Source organism: Mustela lutreola, chromosome 14, assembly GCF_030435805.1.
Source record: "Mustela lutreola isolate mMusLut2 chromosome 14, mMusLut2.pri, whole genome shotgun sequence".
NCBI lineage: Eukaryota > Metazoa > Chordata > Mammalia > Carnivora > Mustelidae > Mustela > Mustela lutreola.
Genome location: NC_081303.1, coordinates 74591552 through 74613459, shown reverse-complemented (window position 1 = coordinate 74613459; position 21908 = coordinate 74591552). Strand labels below are relative to the sequence as shown.

General features: G+C 61.3%; 3 protein-coding genes across 10 annotated transcripts; all 3 read right to left on the bottom strand.

Annotated features, from left to right (window-relative positions):
• Positions 1–327: 327 nt before the first annotated feature.
• Positions 328–6732, bottom strand: ENTREP3 (endosomal transmembrane epsin interactor 3). 3 transcript variants are annotated; one of them, XM_059146425.1, is made up of 12 exons: positions 5955–6732; positions 5687–5743; positions 5386–5496; positions 5171–5290; positions 4901–5008; positions 4212–4384; positions 3971–4097; positions 3556–3625; positions 2844–3416; positions 2217–2285; positions 1877–2130; positions 328–1785 (listed from the first exon to the last, which is right to left on the bottom strand). In XM_059146425.1, exons 1-12 carry the CDS (start codon positions 6177–6179, stop codon positions 1612–1614), a joined length of 2061 nt encoding a protein of 686 aa, XP_059002408.1. In that variant the 5' UTR covers positions 6180–6732; the 3' UTR covers positions 328–1611. The 3 variants fall into 3 exon arrangements, with proteins under 3 accessions (XP_059002408.1, XP_059002410.1, XP_059002409.1); XM_059146427.1 differs by having other exon boundaries at positions 1877–2097; XM_059146426.1 differs by having other exon boundaries at positions 3971–4070; positions 5955–6731.
• A 482-nt stretch (positions 6733–7214) lies between these two features.
• Positions 7215–11855, bottom strand: SCAMP3 (secretory carrier membrane protein 3). The gene is made up of 9 exons (XM_059146442.1): positions 11660–11855; positions 11256–11333; positions 10513–10635; positions 10307–10427; positions 9420–9548; positions 8662–8821; positions 8458–8559; positions 7800–7917; positions 7215–7671 (listed from the first exon to the last, which is right to left on the bottom strand). Exons 1-9 carry the CDS (start codon positions 11723–11725, stop codon positions 7525–7527), a joined length of 1044 nt encoding a protein of 347 aa, XP_059002425.1. The 5' UTR covers positions 11726–11855; the 3' UTR covers positions 7215–7524.
• Positions 11856–12309: 454 nt separating this feature from the next.
• Positions 12310–21362, bottom strand: CLK2 (CDC like kinase 2). Of its 6 annotated transcripts, none has more exons than XM_059146435.1 (13): positions 21061–21362; positions 19339–19508; positions 18424–18652; positions 17660–17747; positions 17244–17310; positions 16742–16858; positions 15799–15965; positions 14973–15067; positions 14322–14451; positions 14128–14210; positions 13915–13994; positions 13628–13718; positions 12310–12843 (listed from the first exon to the last, which is right to left on the bottom strand). In XM_059146435.1, exons 2-13 carry the CDS (start codon positions 19506–19508, stop codon positions 12658–12660), a joined length of 1503 nt encoding a protein of 500 aa, XP_059002418.1. In that variant the 5' UTR covers positions 21061–21362; the 3' UTR covers positions 12310–12657. The 6 variants fall into 6 exon arrangements, with proteins under 6 accessions (XP_059002418.1, XP_059002419.1, XP_059002420.1 ...); XM_059146436.1 differs by having other exon boundaries at positions 17660–17744; XM_059146437.1 differs by having other exon boundaries at positions 18424–18649; positions 21061–21361.
• Between the last annotated feature and the right edge of the window lie 546 nt (positions 21363–21908).

The window sequence follows — 21908 nt, the reverse complement described above, 5'->3', positions numbered from 1 at the left end:
GCTCTACCGAGCGGAGAAGAGAGGTTTAGGAAGGAGACCAGTCGGAAGGCTGGGAGAGGGGGGCTCGAGCCTGTCTAGGTAGCTGGTGAGGACTGGGTGCGTTGGAGGAGGGAAAGCATAAAACCAGGATGATTCCCAAGCTTTTGGAATGTGCCTCCGGGTGAATAGAGGTGCTGTTGATTGAGATGGGGACAGGCGCCCGGGGTGGGATTCAGGGTTCATCTGTGGCCGCCGTGAGTCTGAGGCGTTCATTGGACATCCCGACAGATGTGTCAAGTTGGAGGTCAGAGGAGAATCAGGGAGAAGAGTTCCACGTGGGCAGGCAGATGGTATTTCATTTTTTTTTTTAATTTTAAGATTTTATTTGACAGAGAGAGACACACACACACAGAGCACAAGCAGGTGGAGTGGGAGAGGTAGAAGCAGACTCCCCGCGGAGCAGGGAGCCCTATGTGGGGCTCGATCCCAGAACCCTGGGATCATGACCGGGCAGAAGGCAGGCAGACGCTTAACAACTGAGCTACCCAGGCGCCCCAGGGCAGATAGTATTTAAACCATGGGTTTGAGTAGTGCTATTTGCAGATGGAAACTAGAAGAGGACCAAGGGGGAAATCCCGGGGTTTTCCAGCACTGAACGATCCAGCTGAGTTGTGGGAGCTGGCAAAAGAAACCAAAAGGGTCGAGAGGAAACGTAGGGCTATGATGTCTTCAAAGACAGGAAAGGGCAAAATTGAAGAGAAAAGATGCTTAAATGTTTCTCAGAAGTCAAGTGACATGCAGGCAGAGAAGTGGCCATTGGGTCTGATACCTTCTTGGTTACTGAAGGCTTTTTCAAGGGTAATGCCTGGGGAGAGATGGGGATGGAGCCTGATGGGAGTGTTCTGAGAAGAGCAGGAAAGGCAGAGAGAAAACATTTTGCTCCGAAAAGGAGCAGAGATCTAGATAGCTGGAAATAAATGTCTTGAGAGAGTTTTCTTAACCACGAGAGATGCCAGAACAAATTTCCCATGGTGGAAAAGGCTGGTGCAGAAGAGAAGGCGAAAACTGAAATTTTTTGAAGGCCTATTTAGTGTATTAAGAGCTTTACAAACATTCATCTTCACGATGTTTTACGGATCAGGCAGTTGAGGTTAAATAATTTGCCCAAGGCCATGCAGGTAGACGTGGCAGAGCTGAGAGCCACCCAGGTTTCTTGGACTCTTCACGCCTCACCACCCCAGTGCATAGGCACACAGCTCCCTATGCAGAAGCACTGGGGCATACCTTTGCCCCAGCCAGAGTGCCCCTGTCCAGTCGGAGGGCTCTCTCACACTGGGGGTGGGGCTTTTTTTTTTCCCTCTTCGGATGCTGTAAGCAGGAGCCTCTCCCCCAGACAGCCTCAATACCCAGATACCCATGCAGCATAGGAGAGAAGCTCTCCCAGTCCTGAGGGCCAGAGACAAGCAGCAGGAGCTCCCAGAGGTAGGCGGCAAAAGGATACTTCTGGGCATGTTCAGCGGGTTTCTTTTGTGTCAGCCAGCGCGTGGGGTGCTGGGGGTTGTTGGTCCCACCAGCTGGTGCCTGTGCCCCCAGCATTCACCTGGATCTGTTCAGAGGGTCAGGAAGCCCAGGTCAGAGCCCAGTCTCCCGGCTGCCCCCATTGAGGCTGAGGCTGTGGGGGCGAGGACCACGCTCCAGTCGGCGGCCAGACAGGAGGCGCCGCAGTGAAGAACCAGAGCTCAGGTCGCCACAGCTCCGAAGGTGGAGGCTCTCTCGGCCTGGCCGACCCCATGGGCTCCGGGGCACCTAGAGGGGGACACAAAACCGGGCATGAGTGTGGCTTAGCCTAAAGCTCCCGGCTTTCCTGGGTATCTTCCCAGACTCCCCTAACTCCTACCTGCTTAAACCCATGGGCCCCATTCCCACTGGGGTCTGGGGCCTTCTTGGACATCTGGAAGAAACGAGAGACCAAGCCTCGGCCTGGCCAGCTGCTCTTAAGATCCCCGAGGGAGTGGGCAGGTGCAGGGCCGGAGGGCAGGGGGACCTTTTGAAAGGTGGGCACGGGGCGCCGTTTCTCAGCTGAGCGGGCGCGTAGCAGCTTGGGTGAAGGGCAGCGGGCTAGACGGAAGAGGCAGGCTTCAGAGCAGAGCCCTGGAGAGAGAGAAGGAAGGGAGGTGCACGGAGGGCCAGGCAGCACTCCCCTAACCCACCCTCTGGGTGCCAAGCACACGCCTGACCTGTATCTGCAGAGGAAAGGGAGGCGGCCTCTTCCTCGAGCACTTTGGTATAAAGGTCCCTGAAGTCAGCTGTGGGGGGAGGCAGGGAGTGGAAATGCCGGGTCGACAGGTCCTCCCAGGAGAGACTCAACCCCCCAGGAGCCTCCCCAGCCCCACACCCCACCCTCAACCCAAACGTCACGTCTGCCCATGTCTGCCGGAAACCCAATGGCGCAGCCCAGCAAGACGGGGACTAAGGCGGTCTCATGGTGGCTGCATCCCCCCCACCTCGGCCCCCTAGAAGAGCATGAGGCCAGGGCTGAAATGCTGTCAGGTCCCCTCATTCCTCAGGCACTCCAGCACCTAGGCTGAGGGGCTGCTCCTGTGCCCAGGGAGCAGGTGGGTGGCCTGGGAGAGGGTGGGTAATGGGGCCCGGGTGGGAGCTGTGGAAGCTTCTTCCTCTTTCTGCCGCTCAGCTGCTGACGGTGTGGTTTTAGAAGGGGAACGCTCAGAAGTGTCTCCTGCGGGAGTGAACTCAGCCCTTCTTGGGGCTGTTCTAAGCCCTGCAGGCACCACCGGCCCTCTAACTCCCCGGCCTGCCCTCTCCTGACCCTCGGGGCTGTGTGTGCAGGGGTGGGGCGTGCTCACCGGTGTCGCTGGAGGTGGTGATGCCTGGGTCACTGTGAGACCGCGGCAGCAGCAGCAGCGGGGGCTGCGGGAGAGCCGGATGGGGAGGCCGGTGCCCAGGCGGCGGTGGCGGCGTGAGGGAACCTGAGCTGTCGCTGAAGCGGCGAGCAGGGGCGCGGACGGGAGGGGCCGCGGTGGGCCGGCTGCCTCCGGGGCCGCCTCCCCGGGGGACCCGCCGCCGCAGCTCCGGGAAGCAGGGTCCCACCCAGGGCGGCCAGCCCTCCAGCCGGTGGCAGCTGCGGGCAGCCGTGGGGGCTCCCAGGGCGGGCGGGGCCTCGGGGGCTGAGCAGGAGTAGGAGCGGGCGGCCCTGGGGGGCCGCCGCGGCAGGGGGCTGTCCTCGAAGGGGCCGCGCAGGCCGCAGTCCAGGCTGAGGCAGTAGCCGGCGCGGCTGCGCTGGATGGAGCGGAAGAGCACGTAGTCCACGGAGCGCACGGAGCCCTGCAGCTCCAGCAGGCACGAGTCCTCCGACGGGCTTGAGCCCCCGGGCAGGTCCCCGATGGCCGACAGCACCAGAGACCCACTGTCCATGGACACTGGGGGCGGCAGGGGGGCGTGTGGGGGCGGCTGTCTGTCCACAGCCCTCCGGAGACCTCAGAGCCCAGCACCCCCACCGAGCTCTGCCCTCCCAGGCAGCCCAGCCCTTGCCCCCCGCTCCCCGCTTTTTTTGCTCACCATCCACGATGGAGGCCACGCGCTCGCAGACGCAGGAGCTGTCGTGAAGCTGGGGATCAAAGAGAGTGGCCTGCAGGAAACCCGATGGTCAGGTGGCTGGCCCTACAGCCGGTGCGGCCATCCCCTCCAACCCCCCCACGCGGTGTGCAGGACAGGGCTCTGAAGACCTAGCGTTCAGGCCAGCTTTGCCACCCTGCACAGGTCAGTTATGGGGGCCCGAGTTTCCACATCTGGAAGAAATGAATAATAGTTCCTGCGCGCCCACCCCCACCCCGCCCCAACTCTAGGGAAAACCAGATGGCGGGTGCCACAAACACAGTGAGGACTACTGTCTTCTTTGTCCAGGGACAGCAGCTCCCTCAGCTTTTCAGGCTCTGTCGCCAGCTCCCCAGACCACGCCGAGCACTATTCTCACCTGGCTGTCTCCTCGTAGCCCCATGACGGCCTCATAGGAAGGAGGACAATCCGTAGGATACAAAGGTACCGGACTGTCCATGGAGCCGTTGTAGGTGATGCTGGCAGGAAGACGGGGAGGACAAAGCCTGGAAAAGCCCTCCGACTGCACAAACCTCCCCCTGCCCCCTGCCCCCAGCAAGCCAGGCTGCAGCCCCTGCCCCCTTGCTTAGTTCCCCTGGCAGGACTCTGCCCGGCCTCACCTCTGCGCATCTGTTTCCGAGCTGCAGGTATACTCCGGGGGGTAGTAGGGCGGAGGGGGCACTGGCGGTATGAATTCTTCTAAGTCCAGAGTGGTGTGAAGGACAGGCGCTGCAGGCACCGATGTACAGCCCAGGGGCCCCAGGGGGCCTGAGACAGAGCGCTCGGGGGCCAGCTGCTGGGACACAAGCGGCTCAGTGGGCCTGGTTTCTGGGAATGCAGCTTCTAGGCTCCCAGATGCCGCCACATTGTCCTGGGCCTGCCCCTCCCCCCCCCCCGTGCCCATGCCACAGCCAGCTCCCCTTCTCCCTCCGCCCCAGTTATCTAGAAAGTCTTCCACTTCATGGCCCCGCCTACCCCCAGAATCGCCACCTGTTCTCTGCCCCCACTAGAACACCAACCCTCTATCCTTGGCCCTATCTGGGATCTTCTGGACTCCACCCGATCTGCAGTCCCATTGTTTAATGTCCACTCTCTGGGCTGCCTGGCATCACAGATTTCTCCCACTCCCCATCCTTCCTCGAACCCCCCCTACATGTCCCTACACCAGACATGCCTAATAAATGACCCACAGCCCCCCGTGCTCAGAAGCCAGCCCAGTAGCCGCCGTCCCCTCAAGCCCAGTCGCAGCACACACACGCACCCGCCCCGCATCACACCTGCTTGGCTGTGACCCTGGCCCGCCTCTCACCATGTGCACAAGGTCCAGGGAGAAGATCTGGACGCAGCACACGACGGCAGAGAGGGTACAGGTGACGGCACCACAAATGGTGAGCCCACAGACACTGAACAGCAGGTTCTGAAAGCGAGAGGGGAGGCAGGGTGTGAGCGGGCCCTGGGGAGGGGTGCATCCCACAAGTTCTGGACCTGTGAGGACTCCAGAAGGGGAGGCAAAGGTGAAACCCAGAGGGATGGGGTCAGGGGGAGAAAGGAATGGTTGAATTGGGGAGGGCGCACTCACCTTGAGGGCTCCTCGGGCTTCGTCACAGGTGGAGTTAGGGGCGACTTTCAACTCCTGCCCTGACTCTGGACAGGGCCGGAGTAGGGGGACAGAGGGGCAGCACACACAGACCTTTCCTTCCTGAGCGGCAGGGTGGAGGGCGCAGTCAGGACAAACCCAGGCGTCCCGCACACCTCCCACCACCCGGTCTCCCCGCCCGCCCTCCTCAGGCTCACCATGGAGCAGTCTTGGAAGTCTCGGGCTAGCTGGGCATTCTTGCAGGAGAGCACAGAGCCGGCCATGCTGAGCATGACACAGAGCACCGAAAGCAGGGAGAAGAAGGAGATCTGGGGGAAGCAGGGGCACATTCAGGGCTGGGGCCTGGGAAGGGGGTACCTCTGCCGCGGATGGGACCACCCCTCACACACAGTTATGCCCGGCTGGCATGAACCGCACCGCCCGTTCCCTCCCTTCTTGGGGGCATGTGCTGGAGCTGGGCACCTGCCTCCCCGGGGGGCACCAGACCCTAACACCTACCACTAAAGTGAACGGCCGCTTCCAAGACACAACGCCAACCACCCCGGAGAACGCCAGCTGGGGACAGAGTGGGCACAGGCTCAGCCTGGCAAGGGGGAGGCACATGAGTGAGCCCCTCACCACAGGGTGTGCCCAGCCCTGTAAGAAGACAGCCACCCCGAAGAGGGAGGAGAGGCCGGCATTTGCATCAGCCGCTAGTGTGTATCGCAGGGGCCCCAGGAACCTGCCCCCTCCCCCACCCCCCGCCAGGACTGTGCACCCAACTCACCGAGAACCCAGCCCAAGATGGGCAGGACCTCTTGATGCTCTCGGTGGTGGTGACAGAGGAGGCCACCATGCTGAAGGTGACCACCAGGACGCCCAGGAGCACCTGGGCTAGCCCCAGCATGAGCAGGGCCTGCAGCCAGGGTCGGTGGAGGCGAAGGTGGGTAAGGCCCCGGGTGCTGGGTCGGCTGGTCAGCGAGCGGCTGGAGTCACTGGGCGACGGCATCATGCCTGCTGCCCGGTTGCCGGCGCCTCGCTCGGCCTCCCCCGGCGCTTGGGAGCATCTCAGAGGCGCCCAAGGCCCCGTCCTCCCTCCTCTCCACTCTCTTTGCTCTAGAGCCCACCAACCGGATGGGTCCCCTGGGGCATGGCCCAGGGCCTCCAGCTGGGCGGGGGCCCAAGGGAGGGGCGTCGCGGGGGGGTCGCGGGGGGCTCCCTCCCCACCGCGGGCACCGGGCGGGCACCGTGCCCGGGACGGCGATGAGGACGCGGGGGCGCCGGCTCATCGCATCTCCCTGGAGAACGGGGGCGCCGAGAAGGGCAGGTCCAGGCGTGAGGAGAAGCCGCGGTCGGGAACCCGGGGGAAGGGCGGGGAGGGTAAAGGCGAGGAGGGTGGGAAGAAGAGGGGAGGGGTCCTGGGGTCTGAGACAGTCCGGCGGGGAGAAGCCGGGGCGCAGCCGGCTGCGGGGCCGCCCTCCCCGCTCCGCCCCAACACGCTGCGCTCCCCAGCCTGGGCGGCAGCAGGTCCGGCCCGGCGGCGGGGGCGGGGCGGGGGCGGGACTGCGCGGTGCACCCCGGGAGCCGGCGTCGGCCCGCAGGCCCGGTGCAGGGGGGCGGGCGGCGGGGCCGGAGTGGGGCGGGGCTGCGAACGGCTGCCCGGGAGCTGGCGTCCGTCCGCGAGCCCGGTGCCAGGGGGCGGGCGGGGGGGGGCAGGAGTGGGGCGGGGGGAGCCGGCGTGCGCCCTCGGGCCGGGTGCAGGGGGCCGGGCGCGGGGCAGGAGTAGGGCGGGGCTATACGGGCCGGGTTAAGGCGGGTGGGGGGGTCTCCGCGGGCCTTCCGGGGTCCGGGGTGCGACCCCAGCCCCGCCCAGCCTCTGGGGCCCCGGGCCCGCGCCCCGCCCTTCAGCAGCCCCTGCGGGCCCCGCAGCCCTGCTCGCCGCGGCCCGCCCCCTCCGGGGTCACGTTCTGCTTCCGCCCCCGTCTCCGCCACGCTCCCTTCTCTCTTCCAGCGCCCTCGCTCCCAATAAAGACCCCGGAAACGGGGACTGGTTCCAGTTCCTCTTCTCTTTATTTAAATAACCGAAGCACAGCCTTGGCACAGCGGAGGGGAGCCGGGTGGGGTGTGTAAGGGCTGGCAGTAGTGTGGCCTAATCGGGGGGTGGCGGGGGAAGCGAGACGGGGTTAGTGGCTCCCCGCACCCCGAAGTCAGGGTCAGCAGTCGTGGCTGCGGGCTTGGGGGCACCAGAGAGGAGACCCCAAGTCGTGACGTCTCACCGAGTCCCGGAGACGTCCAGGACGGGGTGGGGGTGGGGGGCGGGGGGAGCGCCCTCCAGCGGCAGGGCCGGGGGTCGGGGGTCACGGGGCTCTGAAGGCATTCTCGGCAGCCCCAGCGGCTGCGTTGGCGGCGGCGGTGCGCACGGCGGGGTTGGAGAAGACCCCGGCCGCGAACTCCTGCTGAGCCTTCTGGAAGCTGGCCCCGGTGCGGCGGTACAAGGAGTGGATCTGCAGGAGACGGCAGGGATGACCCCACCCTCCCAGAGCTGGCTCCCGGCCGGGCGCCGCGCCCTCCTGGGCCTCCAGAGTGCCCCTCCCAGGCCCCCGGGGCCCATGACCTTGGCGCAGCCCCTCACCCGCTTGAGCATCACGATCCCCAGCACCGCGACGCCGGTGAAAAACAGGGCCACCAGCAGCATGAGCGCGGCCGCCGCCTTGTTGGCGTTCAGCACCACCAGCGCCGAGATCCAGCCACTGCCAGAGGGGACAGCGCCGGCTGTCAAGAGGGGCGCCCCCCCACCCCACGTCGGTCCTCCCAGCCTCTCCGGGGTCAGCAAGTGGGCCCCATCCTACCCAACCCACCAGGGTTCCCCCCACCCCCTGACCGTCAGTCTGGCACTTTCCAAGCACAACAATCCCACACCTGATCCACTCTCTTCAAAGTTTAATTCCTGTTTCCCCGCAGTTTTCCTACCTCTCCAGGCCCCTCCAAGACATCCTCAGTCCAAACAGACCTCTCTGTGGAGGAGGCCCCACCCCCTCTTCAGAAGCGCTCTTGGGCGCTTCCTCCAGGAAGCCCCCTCTGATTGACCACGGGTACTTTTCCTCCCCCACACCTAGGCTATCGAGAATTCTGACTGGGTAGGTCCTGTCTCTTGCGTTCAACAAGCACCTTCTGGGGATCAAAACCACATTTCCTTCTTCTGAGCAACTCCTACCCCAGGACCTTGTGCTGACTCGGTCTAGAGGAACGAGGGGAGGGATGGGGGGGGGCTGGAGGGCAGCCTCACAGACCTGAACCCCCAACCTGGGATGCCAATGGCCTGGAGAACAAAGAGCACATCCTGGACGAAGAAAATGAAGAAGAAAACGAAGAAATTGAATGAACTGTCACTCCTGCGGGCAGGAAAAGCCGGGAGAGTGGGAGAAGAGTCAGGGCTGGAGCAGGAGCCGCGGGGCCCATCCCAGGTTCTCCGCCAGCCCCGCCCCTCAGCTTACCGGAAGGCCTTATACATGGGGCGGTACCAGCACATGAAGGAGCAGGGAGTGAAAAGGAGGACCCAGAGGATGGAGAGTCCAAAGCCCGAGCCATTGCTGGTCTCCACACAGAAGCTGGCCAGGCAGGCAAGAAAATTCAGGAGAAGAGCCAACGTGCTGCCTGAGGGATGGACGTACAGGACAATGAGCGTGGCCAGCAATCACAAGACCCTCAGCAAACGCTGCAGAGTACGGAAGAGAAGCTTCTGCCTCCACAGAATCCTCCACTCAGCCGCGGAGACAGAGCCCTATCGCACACGATCACCTCTGCAAAGACATTTAGAAACGGGGAAAGGACAAGACCGTGTGTTTTCCAGAAGGTGGAAGAACACGTTCTGAATAGTATGAAAGGAGTCACCCAGGAAAATTCCTGGAGAAACTAGCCTTCAGCTCAAGAGAGCAGAGATGAGGGGCGCCTGGGTGGCTTGGTGGGTTGGAGCACCCCCCTCTGCCTTCCGCTCGGGTCATGATCTCAGGGTCCTGGGATCGAGCCCCGCATCGGGCTCTCTGCTCAGCAGGGAGCCTGCTTCCTCCTCTCTCTGCCTGCCTCTCTGCCTACTTGTGATCTCTGTCTGTCAAATAAATAAATAAAATCTTAAAAAAAAAAAAAAAAAAAGAGCAGAGATGAAATGCTGAGTTCTAGGCCAGTGGGCTTGAGGGCAGGAAAGATAAGGTCCCTTCCTTTACTGTTCCTCTAAAACAGGCTTCTCACTACTCACACATCCAGAGGTAGTACATGGTAGACACGGTCTTCTGAAATTCTTGGGGGATCTCCATGGAGATGTCCTGGAAAAAGCAGGGCTGGACCGGGCAAAAAGAAGGCAGAGGGGGCCAATTGTTCTGTCCAGCTATAAGGCGGGGAGAGAGCAGGAGGACCTGAGGCGTGAGGCAGAGGCCCACCGAGGAGCCGCCCTCCCTTTCACCCCAGGTTCTCTCTCCATTCTCCAACGCGGTCCGAGGAGCCGTGGGACGGAAGCAAAGCCGGTGCTGCCGGTGTTCACTGCTACTTACAACTGCTAAGCACTATGCCCAGCCCTCTGCAGGGATGACCTTATTTAACTGCCACAAAGTCCTGTCAAACAGGTACAAACGTTACCTTTGTTTTATAAGTAAGGAAACCAAAGCACTCAAGATCAAGGAACGTATCTAAGAGCTCATGCGCAGTAAATAATAGCGCCTAAATTCACATTCGGCAATGTGGCTCCAGAGCCCACATTCTTAGGGTTATTTTGTTCCTTCAAAAGTGTCAGGGCACCCGGGGGGCTCCGTTGGTTAAAGGACTGCCTTCGGTTCAGGTCATGATCCTGGAGTCAGGGGATCGAGTCCTGCATTGGGCTCCCTGCTCAGCGGGGAGTCTGCTTCTCCCTCTGATGCTCCCCCTTCATGTTCTCCCTCTCTCAAATAAATCTCGGGGTCCTGGGATCGAGCCCCACGTTGGGCTCTCTGCTCAGCAGGGAATCGGCTTCTCCCTCTCCCCCTCCCCCTGCTTGTGTTCCCTCTCTCCCTGTGTCTCTCTCTGTCAAATGAATAAATAAGATCTTTGAGAAAAAAAAGTGTCAAATGCCTCGCCATCCTCCTCAGTGCCCCCACCCCAGAACCCGCTTACCAGCGGCGCCCCCCAGCGCGGCGTGCTGCAGTTCCCGCTCCCTCCGGTCCAACTCCTCTGCCTTCCGGTTGAGCTCCTCCTGCTTCTTCAGCAGCTCAGCAGTGGCTGCCGCAGCCGAAGCCTGCCCAGGACCCCAGCGGGAGACGTGAGTCCTGGGCGCAGACCAGCTCCCCACACCCCCACTCCCATCTCGGCCCCCTATTTACCTGGGTGCTGTAGGAGCCGTAATTTTTGGGTTCTGTAGGGCTGAGCTTTCTCGAGGATTGCAACGAGGGAGCCGAGGGTGGAGGCAATGGGGCAGGGGCAGGAGGCTCATAGGCGGGTGGGGGCTGTTGATTTTGGAAAAGACTTTAGGGACCACCTAGTCCCTTCCAATGCAGGTGTCTAGAGCCTGCTTGAGGACCTTGAGATCCTGAACCCGTTCCCCAGGCTCCCGGCCAAGAGAGCGAAACCTCTGGTGGAGAACTAGCTCTTCTCTAAGCTGCGGCAGCCTTCATCAGCCCCCACATCCTTTCCCTTGACCAGGACTCAAGGCACTCACCCACCAAACCGCCCCCTTCACTTTTTAAAGCTCTTAGAATTTTCTATTCTGTGGGACAAACAGGTCTGGTCCTCCTCATTTCTTCCCTCCAAATGCACCCCTAAGCATAACTGGTTTTTCCCTCAACTCCTACCAGCCCCATTCTGTATTTTCCTCGGAGAAGCCGCCCCAGACACAAGCCTTGGTCCAGGCGTCGCCAGTCTGCAAGTCCTCCTAGGACGGAGGCTTAGAGCTCAAACGGGATTGTTCGCCCTCGTGTCCCCAGAAGGGTTAGGCAAGCCAAGGCAGACTGGCCTCTCTCCCGGGGCTAAGACCGTTTGCATGCAGAGAAGTGCCCTGTACCCGAAGGAGCGGGCTTACAGGCGCATCCTCCCCTTCCCTGCCATCCTGTGCCGCCCAGAGCCTCACCTCTCGGGTCTCAAAAGGGTTGTAGACGTCAAGGGTGGCATACTGCGGGCTGGGTCGGTGCTGGATCACAGCTGGGTCCTGTGGGCAGAGCTGGGCTCAGTTGGCACCTGGTGCCTCTGGGGGAACTCGCTGGGGCCTCTTCTGACGCCCGTGGCTGCGAACACTGCACGTCGGAGGCCACGCTGCTGTCCCAACGCCTGCCCCCAATCCCTCACCCCGCACTGCCAGCACCGGCTCCTTATAGGGGCAGGGCCCGCCCCCCAGGGTGCCTACTGGTCTGGAGTCCCCGTCACCCCCACGTGGCGGCCCTTCCCCAGAACAAACGTCAGGGCCGGGAGGACAAGCGGGCCCGTCCAGAACCGAGCAGAGTCCACCGAGCTAGCCGGAGAAGGCCCGCGCGTCACCTGAAAGGGGTTGTCAAGCTCGCCGGGCCCGGCGAAGGGGTTCCCGCCGTCTCTGCTCTGAGCCATGTTTGCAACTGCGGCCTGGGCCGCCCCTGCCCTCCACGCCCCTGCGCGGCGGCGGCGGCGGCTCCCTGCGCTCCTCGCGGTCCACCCGCTCGGCTGCGCACGGATTGGCCGCGAAGGCCGGAAGGGCCCCGAGGGTCCCCGCAGCGGCGGCGCGCTGCGCCTGCGCCTCGGCTCCCGGCGGCGACGGGGCGCCCACGTGACCCAGGGCCCGCCTCCCCGCCCACCGACGAACTACAACTCCCGGCAGGCCCCGCGGCGGGGTCCCGGCCCGCTCCGGCGAGCCGGCCGGCAGGAGCCCCGCGTCCGACGCCGGCCGCTCTCCTTCCGCGGGGCCTTCGGCAGGGCTGGGCTCCCGCCCGGTGGGCGCCGCCGCCGGAACTCCCCCGGCTCAGCTCACCTGTTGGGAGAAGCAGCCCCTGCGCCCCCACCCCCCGAATCACCAGACTTCAGCCGCGGGCGGTGGGCTGGTGGGGCGTGGGCCACTCGGAGGAGGAGATGGACCCCCTCATCCGCAAGTTGGGAGGGCTGCCAATCTTCCCATCCCTGCAGCCCGGCGCCCCACACCTCGAACTCAAGGGGTGGGGTCCGATGAAGCACGTCATTTTTATTTCACAAAGACTGTACAAAATTCCTTATAAAACATGGGAGAGGTGCCACCTGGTTACTGCCTCCTGCCCCCATCCAACGCCGCTGTGCGGAGGCAGGGGAGGCCGGGAAGTGTGCGGGACGGAACAGCGTTCTGTACAAGGCTGGGGAGGGCGCAACAGGTACGAGTCCTTCCGTATTTACACTATTTCACATATTCACAGGTATACAGGGAGCCAGGAGGAAGGGGCGGGCTCCGGCTCTGTTCTCTTGTATAAAAAAGCACCAGTGTCCTGGACTGGACACCCACTGCTGGAGGAGATGCAGGGGGGCCCAGGGCCTGATCGTCACCGACTGATATCCCGACTGGAGTCCCACAACTTGGTGTTGGGTGGCTCAGCCCGAAGGCGGGTGAAGAAAGGATGCTGAAGAGCTTCACCCAAGGTCAACCGCTTGGCAGGTTCATACTCTAGCATGCTTTCAATCAGATCGAAGAGCTGGTGGTGTTCCTCTGCCTCTGAGGTCAGATACCGCTGGTGGTGGAGGGCAGGAAAAAGGTGAGGCACGATGCCCTACAAGGAAGTGCTGCCTTTCCCTTCAAGGCCCTCGCATCCAACCTCCGAGGACACGGTCACGAATACTGCCTTCCCACGAGCACACCGTGACCAGCATTTCTGACGTCACCGCTCCGCATACCTTCCACCTGCACCATCACTTCCTTCACACTCCCGGAGAGTTCTACCTGCGCATCCTGGTCAACTTCATGCTGCTCTCTAGCTTCTCACCAACATGCAAGCTCTTCAAAGGGAGTTTCCTTTCCTGTCTGACCTCAAGGAGCCAGGACATGGCTTTGGTCTCCAGTTGGCTCAAGAAAGGCCTGTCTAGGGCACCTGGGTGGCTCAGTGGGTTAAGCCGCTGCCTTCGGCTCAGGTCATGATCTCAGGGTCCTGGGATCGAGTCCCGCATCGGGCTCTCTGCTCAGCAGGGAGCCTGCTTCCTCCTCTCTCTCTCTCTGCCTGCCTCTCTGCCTACTTGTGATCTCTCTCTGTCAAATAAATAAATAAATAAATCTAAAAAAAAAAAAAAAAAAAAATTAAAAAAAAAAAAAAAAAAAAAAAAAAAAAAAAAGAAAGGCCTGTCTAACCTCCTTCCCTTCACAAAACCACTCCCTCTTCTCTCTCCTACTGACCAAAGGGGCCTTCTTTCAGCTTCCCCCCTTCCTTCCTAACAACACTGCTCACGAGGGGCCGCGCAGAGGCAAAGCCCCGGGAAGGGAATGGCCTGTAGGGGGAGGCACCACCTCACCCCGTGGCTCACCCGCAACGGTTTGCAGTTTTCTCGAACATAGCGCCCAGCTGACGTGTTCTCATCCCAGTCCAGGCGACCCCGGTAGAAATACTTCTGCTTCCTACAGAGGAAAGGAAGGTTGAGGGTCAGGAGTCTCCTTCTGTTGTGGGGTACTGCCCTAAATCCCCCATCTGAGTCGCTGGGGCGGTGGGGGGAGGGGGAGGTTTCAAAGAAAACAGAAAATGATGTGAAACAGAGCGATTTTGTGGAGATAAAGGAAGAGTTTAAAATACCCTGCCCCGCCCCGCAAGGTTCACCTTGTCTTTCGGATCATCCGGGAAGGGATGGGCCCCAAGATCCTTTCCATCATGGCTAGATGCTCTCTGTTGTCATGGGTCTGGGAAACAAAGAACCGAGCGTGGCACTGGGAACCGGCTGCTGAGGGCCAGCTTCCAGACAGCGGGGTGGAGGGAGCAGACAAGACCAGGTCGGAGACCGCCGGGGGGCTACAGAAGGTGCCCTCCACTCACCTGGAACAGTGTGAAGCCAACGTAGTACTCGAAGATGATGCAGCCTATGCTCCACACGTCACAAGGCTGCGACCAGCCCAGCTCTGGGTGGGGACATGAGGGACAAGGTGTTAGGGTGATTAGGGGGCCCTCCCCTCCCCACCACCCACGCTCCCATACTTGGACAACCATGGTCCCCCACTCGCCCCGCTCACCGAGGATGACCTCCGGTGCCCGGTAATGGCGAGTGGAGACGATGGTGCTGTGATGCTCGTGGTCAAAGGTGGCGCTGCCGAAGTCCACCACCCGCACCGCTGTGCTCTTCACGCTGCGCTCATCTCGCTTCTAGGAGCAGAGCAGGAAGGGGTTGGACCCCAGCCACCTCGGATCAAGACTCTTACCTCAATTCTCTAAAGTGCTTTCAGATCTGAAAGAAGCACCTTGACCTCCTGCTTGCTCCCGTACGCACTGAGAACCCGCTTTACAGCTTCCCCCGTGTCCCGCAGGTAATTTAGAAAAGGCAGAGCACGAAGGGATGATGGTGACACAGCACGCAAGCCCCTGTGCGTCTGACTTTTCCCGAGTGACTGGTATACAGGGTTTCTGAAAATAGGTCAAGAGAACTGAGCTTCCCTCACAGAGAAGAAAGTCTAAACCGAGAATCTTAGAAGCATCTGAACTCTACTGGAAGGTTAGCAGAGGTCCTCCTCCCAAGTTTTCCTCCAACTTAAGTCTTCGACTTCTCCCTTCACCCTACTCTGCTACTCTGGTTTCCCCGGTGCCAGACACGGAGAGAACACGGGAGGAAGCGGAGGGGAGGGAACGGGGCGAGGAGAAAGAAGTGGCACGCTGCCGGCCCCGCTCACCTTCTCTAGATTGTAGGTGAGCTCATAGTCTGAATTCACAAACAGAATATTTTCAGGCTTGAGGTCCGTATGGGTCAGCTTGTTGTCATGGAGGACTGCAAGGGAGAAGGCCAGGTCAAGGTTGGTCCAGGCGGCCAGGGCTGAGCGGCACCCGCGATCCCAAGTCTGACCAAGAGGCCCAGGGCTGCTCGGCGCTCCCGGCTCCACCTCCAGGTGAGATGCCTGCTCTAAGACACCCTGCGCTCCTCGGCTAAGACCCGAACGTAACCCTCAACTGACGCACACGGGTCTGCCACGCGCGCTGTTTCCGTCTTCTGACGTACGTGCCTGACATCCTGTGAATTCAACTCTGTAAAACCGCTTAGTCGTGAAAACCCCAGAGGAACCAAGTACTTGTCTGGATCCCCCACCGGGCCCCTCAGTCGCACTAGTCCCTGCTGCCACCTGCTCTGCTGGAAACGGAGAGCACCTCAGTGAGGACAAGCATAAACCTCTAGCGGGGGAAGTCTCTGTCTCTGTGCTCGCAGCCTGACTGAACACTTTCCCGAGGAAGGGAAATGAGAAAAAAAAAAAAAAGACGGAGTTCAGTGCTTTGATTTCCAAAGCTTTCTGCCCTGGCTCCTGCTCGAAAGGAGCCGGGTAAGGCTCCTCAGGGATGGTGAGGACACGGGTCACGGAGTCAAGTGAGGGAGCTGTCAACGCGACGGTAAGAGAAGTGCAGACAATCAGGTTGACAGGTAAAGGGCTCCGCCAGTGTAAAGGGACACAGAGGAGGTCCCGCAGAGGGAGGGGCTGCCCCAAGTCCGCCCCGGCCCGCCGCACTCACACTGGACAGCCTGGCACAGCTGGAAGGCCATGTGGCGCACTTGGTGGATGGGGTAGGGCAGGTAGTTGTTGTCTTTGAGGAAATCGAAGGTGCTAAGGCCCAGAAGCTCGAAAGAGATGCACATGTGGCCATGGTAGTCAAACCAGTCGAACATCTGCACACAGAGGCTGAGAAGAGAGACAGGGGAGGGGAGGTCTGTGGAGCTCCCGCGTGCCCAGCACCCCTCCGGCAAGGAGGGGCCGCAAAGCTGCTGATTCCACACGCTTGTGTGAAACACGCCAGTTCGCACCACTACCAAAACGCAGCTCTGCGGCAGGATGGCCTTGCCGGCAGACCCGAGGAGAGAGATCCTACCTGCCAAACTTCAAACCATTCCTGCATCGTTTTAAATAGTTAAAACTGGCTGAAGAGTGGGGTTCCAGGCTCCAGCGTGGACCCTGAATTGTCAAACTGTCATTCCCAAACCCTGACCCCAGCTCCCACTCCCAGATTCATTGACCACCAGCCACCAGCGGGTCCACGTTCATACTGTCCTCTTGCCTCTTTGCTTCATGCCTTATTCTACACTTAGCTTACAGAAGTCCATGGACAGAAGCAGTACATACAAAGGTCTGGGGCCTCATCAGCACAGAAAGCTCAAATGATTTTTTGGTAGAAATGTGAATTCCCAGTCCCAGGGCCATTTCCAGGGCACAGCCCCACAGAGGGCATCCTGGGCTAGGCCCAAACTGCAGAGCACTCTGACCGCCCCGGGAACAAAACAAAGGGATTGCAGCATGTCAGACCCTCCCTTCCAGCCCTACCGTTCTGCTAGTCTAAGATGACGAACAAAGAACGGATGGATGAGAAGGTCTAGGACCCCCTGCCGAAACGAGACCGGGGAGGTCCTCCGGTGTAGGAGCGGGGCCTCTCAGACTCCCCATCTACTCCTGTGCTTGCTTACTTCTTGTTGTCAGGGTCCTTCTCGTTGATTTTCTCCAGGACGTTGATTTCAAGTCGCGCTGCTTCCTTGTACTTTTCCACATTCTTAATGATCTTCAGGGCAACTCGAGCCCCACCCCTGTAGGATGGCACAAGAGGCATTTGCTGGGTCGTCAAAAACATCTCAGATGGAATAGGACAGTCCGAGCACTACGAAATCCTACCTCTGGCTTATCAGCAAAAAAGCCCCAGATGACCCTCATTACCTCTATTTTTTTTTTCCTTTTTAAAAAAGATCTTATTTATTTGACAGAGAGAGATCACAAGTAAACAGAGAGGCAGGCAGAGGGAGAGAGAGCGGGAAGCAGGCTCTCTGCTGAACAGAGAGCCCGCTCGATCCCAGGACCCTGAGATCATGATCTGAGCCAAAGGCAGCGGCTTAACCCACGGAGCCCCCCAGGCGCCCCCCCACTCCCCCTTTATGCCTCGCAGACACAGAGCAGGGAGGAAGGAGCTGTAGCTACCTGCGATGGTCGACACACTGCACAACTCGGCCAAAGGTCCCTTCTCCCAAAGTGCTTACAATTTCATCTGAAATGAAAAAGAGCAGGGTCGGGGAGAGGGAGGGAGAGAAGGTGGGGAATGAGCTGAGTAGGAAGAAGCAGGGATACAGCAACCTGGGGTGAGGAGATGAAGGAAGGGGAACAGATACAGATGGTCACAGGGGAGAACACCCCTGCGTGACTCCCACCACCTTTAACCCAGGGGCCATGAGAGCTGGGAGTGGACAGCAGAGGTCAATTCTCAACAGCAACTCAAACCACCCAGATAAACAACACCACTGAGGAAAGGCAAGAGGCCGTGACTTGGGTTGGCTCGGGACGTTAGGATGGCTATGGGACCATTACAGGCTATAGGATTGTTACGATTTGGCTTGTACATCGCTCTTGTAGCCAGTCCCCGACGTGGTAGATGAGGTGGCCCTCAGCGTCGTCCTCTACACTCTTGGCTCTCCGGCTGCTGTGCTGCTGTCGGGGGGCGGGGGGGGTCGGAGCAAGCCAGGTGTCGGAGCGGGGGCCGGAGGGAGGCGGGGTGGGTGGTGGAGGGGTCACCGGTCACAGGCGCCCAGCCAGGGGGGACAGACGATGATGGGGGACAGTGGAAGGGAACACGTCAGATGCAGTAAGGCGGATTGGGGTGAGAAGAGAGAGCGGCGCACAATCCCAGGTCCCCAAACCCAAAACGGGAACAGGGAGAGGAATGGGCAGAGCAGAGAAGTGGTGTCGTTGCCAGTGTCCCCCACAACCCCATGCTCTACACAACGCCCTTCCAGACAGGCACAGATCTCCCTTTGCCCCCACCCAAGCCCACCTACTGAGGGGGCCACAGAGCCCAGAGCTTGTGGGGAAAAAGGCTATTCACAAGCAAGGTCCCCACGAGAGAGCAGAAGCCTCTGGGACACAGGAGCCACTCTCCCACAGTCAGCCCAGCATGGCAAGGCGGGCACTGGGGTTCACAAATGCTCTGTGCCCATCCAGGGCCAGAGCAGGTCCAGGGCCCTCCAAGAGCTGGAGGGCTTCCAAGAGAGGCGACAGACTCGGCACCCACGCCAGCGTTCATGCCCCCACACTCGGCCAAGAACTTACCAGGGTCCTAGAGGGCTGAAGAGGAGTGGGGAGAGGAGGGGCCCAGGCCAGCACTCACCGAAGACGAGCGGCTGAAAGTCCGGCTGCGCCGCCTCCGCCGCCGGTGTTTCCTGCGGCTGCTGCGCTGGCTGCGGTAGCTGCTGTCCTCTCGGTGGTACTCGTACGAATGCCGGTAGTCGGGCTCACAGTAGGCCTCTCCCCGGTCCCGGCTGCAACCGTTGCGCCGATAGCTGCCGTAGTAGCGCCGGTCGTAGAGCCTCCGGTCCGAGGAGCGATCGTCGTAACTGCTGGGGGACAACACACAGCCACTAGCTGCGCCGGCTCTGGCCACAGTCCTCACATGGGACGGGACAAGTGGCGATACCAGAAAACCTGCTCTCAGCCACTCTGAGGACCAAGGACCAGAGACGGAAGAGGAGGACCCCGCAGCGCCATGTCACCCAGACCTCTGGACAGATTCTGACAGAACTATCGCCTCTGGGGGCCTCCCCTCCGTTCCCCTACAACGAATGGAGCAAAGAGCCATTTCTGTCCTAACATCCGGTTCTGCTCCAAACTGCCCCTCCCCTGCCCCTCCTACAGAACACGCTGCTGTTACTGAAACCACACAGACCTGACTTTGTCTTTTCTGTTAGGTCAGTAGCTCCCTCTAGACCCTCGCCTTCTGTGTGTGCCTCCTTTCCCTCGGCCCGAGACACTTCTCCCGTGTCCTTCAGACGAGCTTAGATGGCATATTCTCGAGGAAACTTCCCTGAATTACTCATCCTGCCCTGCTCCCATCAAACCTGCTGGACGCTTCCTCAGCCCCTACGATCTGCTTCCTCTACACAGACACACACAGAGCACAACTGGCCGCCTCCGGTAACAGTCTCGAATATCACCTTATCCAACTGCTCAGTGTGTAACCGTGAAATCTTCGTTTAATAAACGAGTGAGTGACCCTGAGCCCGAGGTTCCCCTCCTGAAACCTCACCTCCGGGAACGGACATGGTAGCTGTCTTCCCGCCGGCGCCGCCGTGTCCGGTCACTGCTACTGGACCAGGAGCGGCTTCTTCGTCTCTTATGTTTTCGGCTCCGATAGTGCTCATGGTAACTGCCCCGGCTGCCTCGCTCTGAGGAATGGTACCTTCGGGGATGAGGCATCTGGAAGGGAAGGAAAAACAGAAATAGTGGAGAAAAGCTCTGCATTTTCAGGATTCTGCTCCGAGGCCTGGCTGTTCCAGAGACGCTGAGCTGCCTTGAGCCCTTTTACTCCTTTTACAACCTACAGCTTCCTCGGCCTTCCTGTGCTCGTAACTTCTCCTGAGCGGAGTGTGGTATGGATCGTCTGCGAATGCTGGTGGGAGACTCCAGGAGTGCCCACCCCCACCTCAGCCAGCCCCTTCATCTCATTGTTCCCACTGATTCTCCTCAAACGAGGCTCCAGGAAGAACTTCAGGTCTGGGCCCCAGCTCATTAGAGGGGAGGCTGTGCAACTGGTGGAGACGGCCAGCTTGACCTTGGCTGGCAGCTACACTACATCTGTGCCACTCCACGCTTCCTCACAGCTCGACAGAGTAGCATCTTAGGATACATCGTCGTGAAAAATGTTCTACAGTTATTAGGACCGGATCTCTGTCTTCCCAAGCAGGCCACGCGGCACTCTGTGGGCAGGAACGCAGTTTACCAGGCTTCTGCAGAGAGCGATATCCACCAAATACAAGGAAGTTCCTCCGAAAGTGCCAAGGGCTTTCGGTCTGACCTCTTGAACTGCCCTCATCACCTCTCCCATCACTGGCCAGCTCCCCCTTAGAAGTTTGTAATAGCGGAGGCCCCAGGCTGCAGTCGGCTCCCCAGGCTCCCCATCTGGCTCCTCCCCCTCGTGTTTAGGAATTACTGAATAACCGTGTTTAATTAGCATCAGGCCTCCTTCCAGCTCGTTACTGGAACCGAAGGACCACCGTGCACAAGCGCTTTTGTCCTTAAAGGAAAGAACCACGGACAAATCACCCTCACCAACGGAAGAGGAGGACAGGAGAACAAAATTCCATTACATACACCCAGGGACGCAAGTCTTGGGGGGCCATTAGGTGTGCAAAGGCTTAATGACTTCAACATCTGGCTTTCATTCCAGGCGCTACTGCCCGACCTAGCACCGAGGAGGGGGACACCGGATCCGGCGCGGGGCTAACTAGGCCTGCAGCGAAGGTGCGGGCGCAGGGCTGCGGGTACTCCCACCTGGCGGGGCGCAGCCTCGTAACCGTCCCGCCGCGCAACACCCCGCGCCGAAGTTCCTCACAGCCGCCCCCCACCCCGAGGCGGCTGCACTTGACCTTTCCCAACTCCACGCCTCCCCACCCTCCTTGCCCACTCGGAAAACCCGGGACGACTCCCCGAGTCCAACTCTGCCTGCGCCCCCAGCCCGGGTCCAACTTTGGGGCTGCGCCCCCTTCCGTCCTGGAGCCCCTCCCATCCCGTCGGTCGCCCCCTCCGACTCCCGCCCCTCCCGCGCTCCCTCAGGGCCTCCCGGGTCCACTCGGGGCAGGCCGGTCTCGCTCCTCACCTCCCCTCTGCTCACCCCCGCCGCCCCGCAGGGCCCTCCCCGCCTCCTCTCCCCGCGCCCCGCGGCCGGGCCCCCGACCCCACTCTGCCCCCGCCCGCTTCGCGGTCGCCATCTTCCCGCGCGGCCCCGCGGCCCGCAAGCCCGCGCGCTCACCGTTCTGGCGGCGAGGCCCGTGCGCTTGTCCCACAGGAAGTCCGTGATGGCGGCGGCACTGCGGCCGGAGTCCCGGCACCCCCGCGGCGACGAAGTGCGGCTCCACCCCCCCGACCCGAGACCCGGGGACCTCCCGCCTCGTTCCCGGGCTCCGCTCCAGTCCCGCCCGCCCCGGCTCCGTCCCCGCCCCCAGGGTCCTCTCGGCGCCGCTCGCACCGCCCCCGCCCGGGGCCCGATCCCAGCTCGGTCTCCCGCTCTGGCCTCTCCGATCCGCCGCCGCCACCGCGAGCGCGCACGCACGCACGCACGACACACGCACGCACGCACGCACGCACCACCTCCCAGCGACCCCGGGGTCCCGCCCCCAGGGCGGCGCGCACGCCGCCGCGTCCTCGCGTAGCTGGCGGGCGCGGCCGTGGGAGCGCCGGGGCGGGGCTCGGGGGCGGGGCTCGGGGCGGGGCTCGGGGCGGGGCTCGGGTGATCCTGCGGGCGGGCGGCCCTGGGGCCTGGCTTCCCTCTCCGTCCTGGGTGCGTGCCCTGGTCGGGACCCTGTGCGGCTGACTCCGCGCGCCGTGCGGGCTGGAGAGGAACCCGGACGTTGTGGTGTAGGGGGCGCCGGCGCTCCGCACACTTTTTGAAGCTTGGTGTGAGGTCTGACTCTCCCGCCGAGTCTGCAGATACCCAGTACTCAGAGCCGTCGGGCCACCTAACCGCAGCACAGGGCCTCCCCGCTTTTGCCCTGGACAAGGGGGATGCCCGTGAGAGTCGGGGTGCAGCCGTGGAGGAGAGGCTGAGAGACGGAGGGACGGAGAAGCAGGTGCTGGGAGGGCAAGTCCCGCGTCCGCTCT

What these genes read in the sequence shown, in the direction of transcription:
- ENTREP3 (XM_059146425.1), bottom strand. Translation starts at nt 6,179, where the DNA reads ATGATGCCGTCGCCCAGTGACTCCAGCCGCTCGCTGACCAGCCGACCC. An exon ending in AAGCCCGAGGAGCCCTCAAG is followed by an intron (nt 5,009 to 5,170) that starts GTGAGTGCGCCC and finishes TCTCGCTTTCAG; the next exon opens with AACCTGCTGTTCAGTGTCTG. An exon ending in CCTTTCCTCTGCAGATACAG is followed by an intron (nt 2,131 to 2,216) that starts GTCAGGCGTGTG and finishes CTCTCTCTCCAG; the next exon opens with GGCTCTGCTCTGAAGCCTGC.
- SCAMP3 (XM_059146442.1), bottom strand. Translation starts at nt 11,725, where the DNA reads ATGGCTCAGAGCAGAGACGGCGGGAACCCCTTCGCCGGGCCCGGCGAG. An exon ending in ACGGCTCCTACAGCACCCAG is followed by an intron (nt 10,428 to 10,512) that starts GTAAATAGGGGG and finishes GGTCCTGGGCAG; the next exon opens with GCTTCGGCTGCGGCAGCCAC. An exon ending in GGATCGTGATGCTCAAGCGG is followed by an intron (nt 7,672 to 7,799) that starts GTGAGGGGCTGC and finishes CGTCTCCTGCAG; the next exon opens with ATCCACTCCTTGTACCGCCG.
- CLK2 (XM_059146435.1), bottom strand. Translation starts at nt 19,508, where the DNA reads ATGCCTCATCCCCGAAGGTACCATTCCTCAGAGCGAGGCAGCCGGGGC. An exon ending in GGCACCGGAGGTCATCCTCG is followed by an intron (nt 14,211 to 14,321) that starts GTGAGCGGGGCG and finishes GTCCCCACCCAG; the next exon opens with AGCTGGGCTGGTCGCAGCCT. An exon ending in CGGATGATCCGAAAGACAAG is followed by an intron (nt 13,719 to 13,914) that starts GTGAACCTTGCG and finishes TTTCCTCTGTAG; the next exon opens with GAAGCAGAAGTATTTCTACC.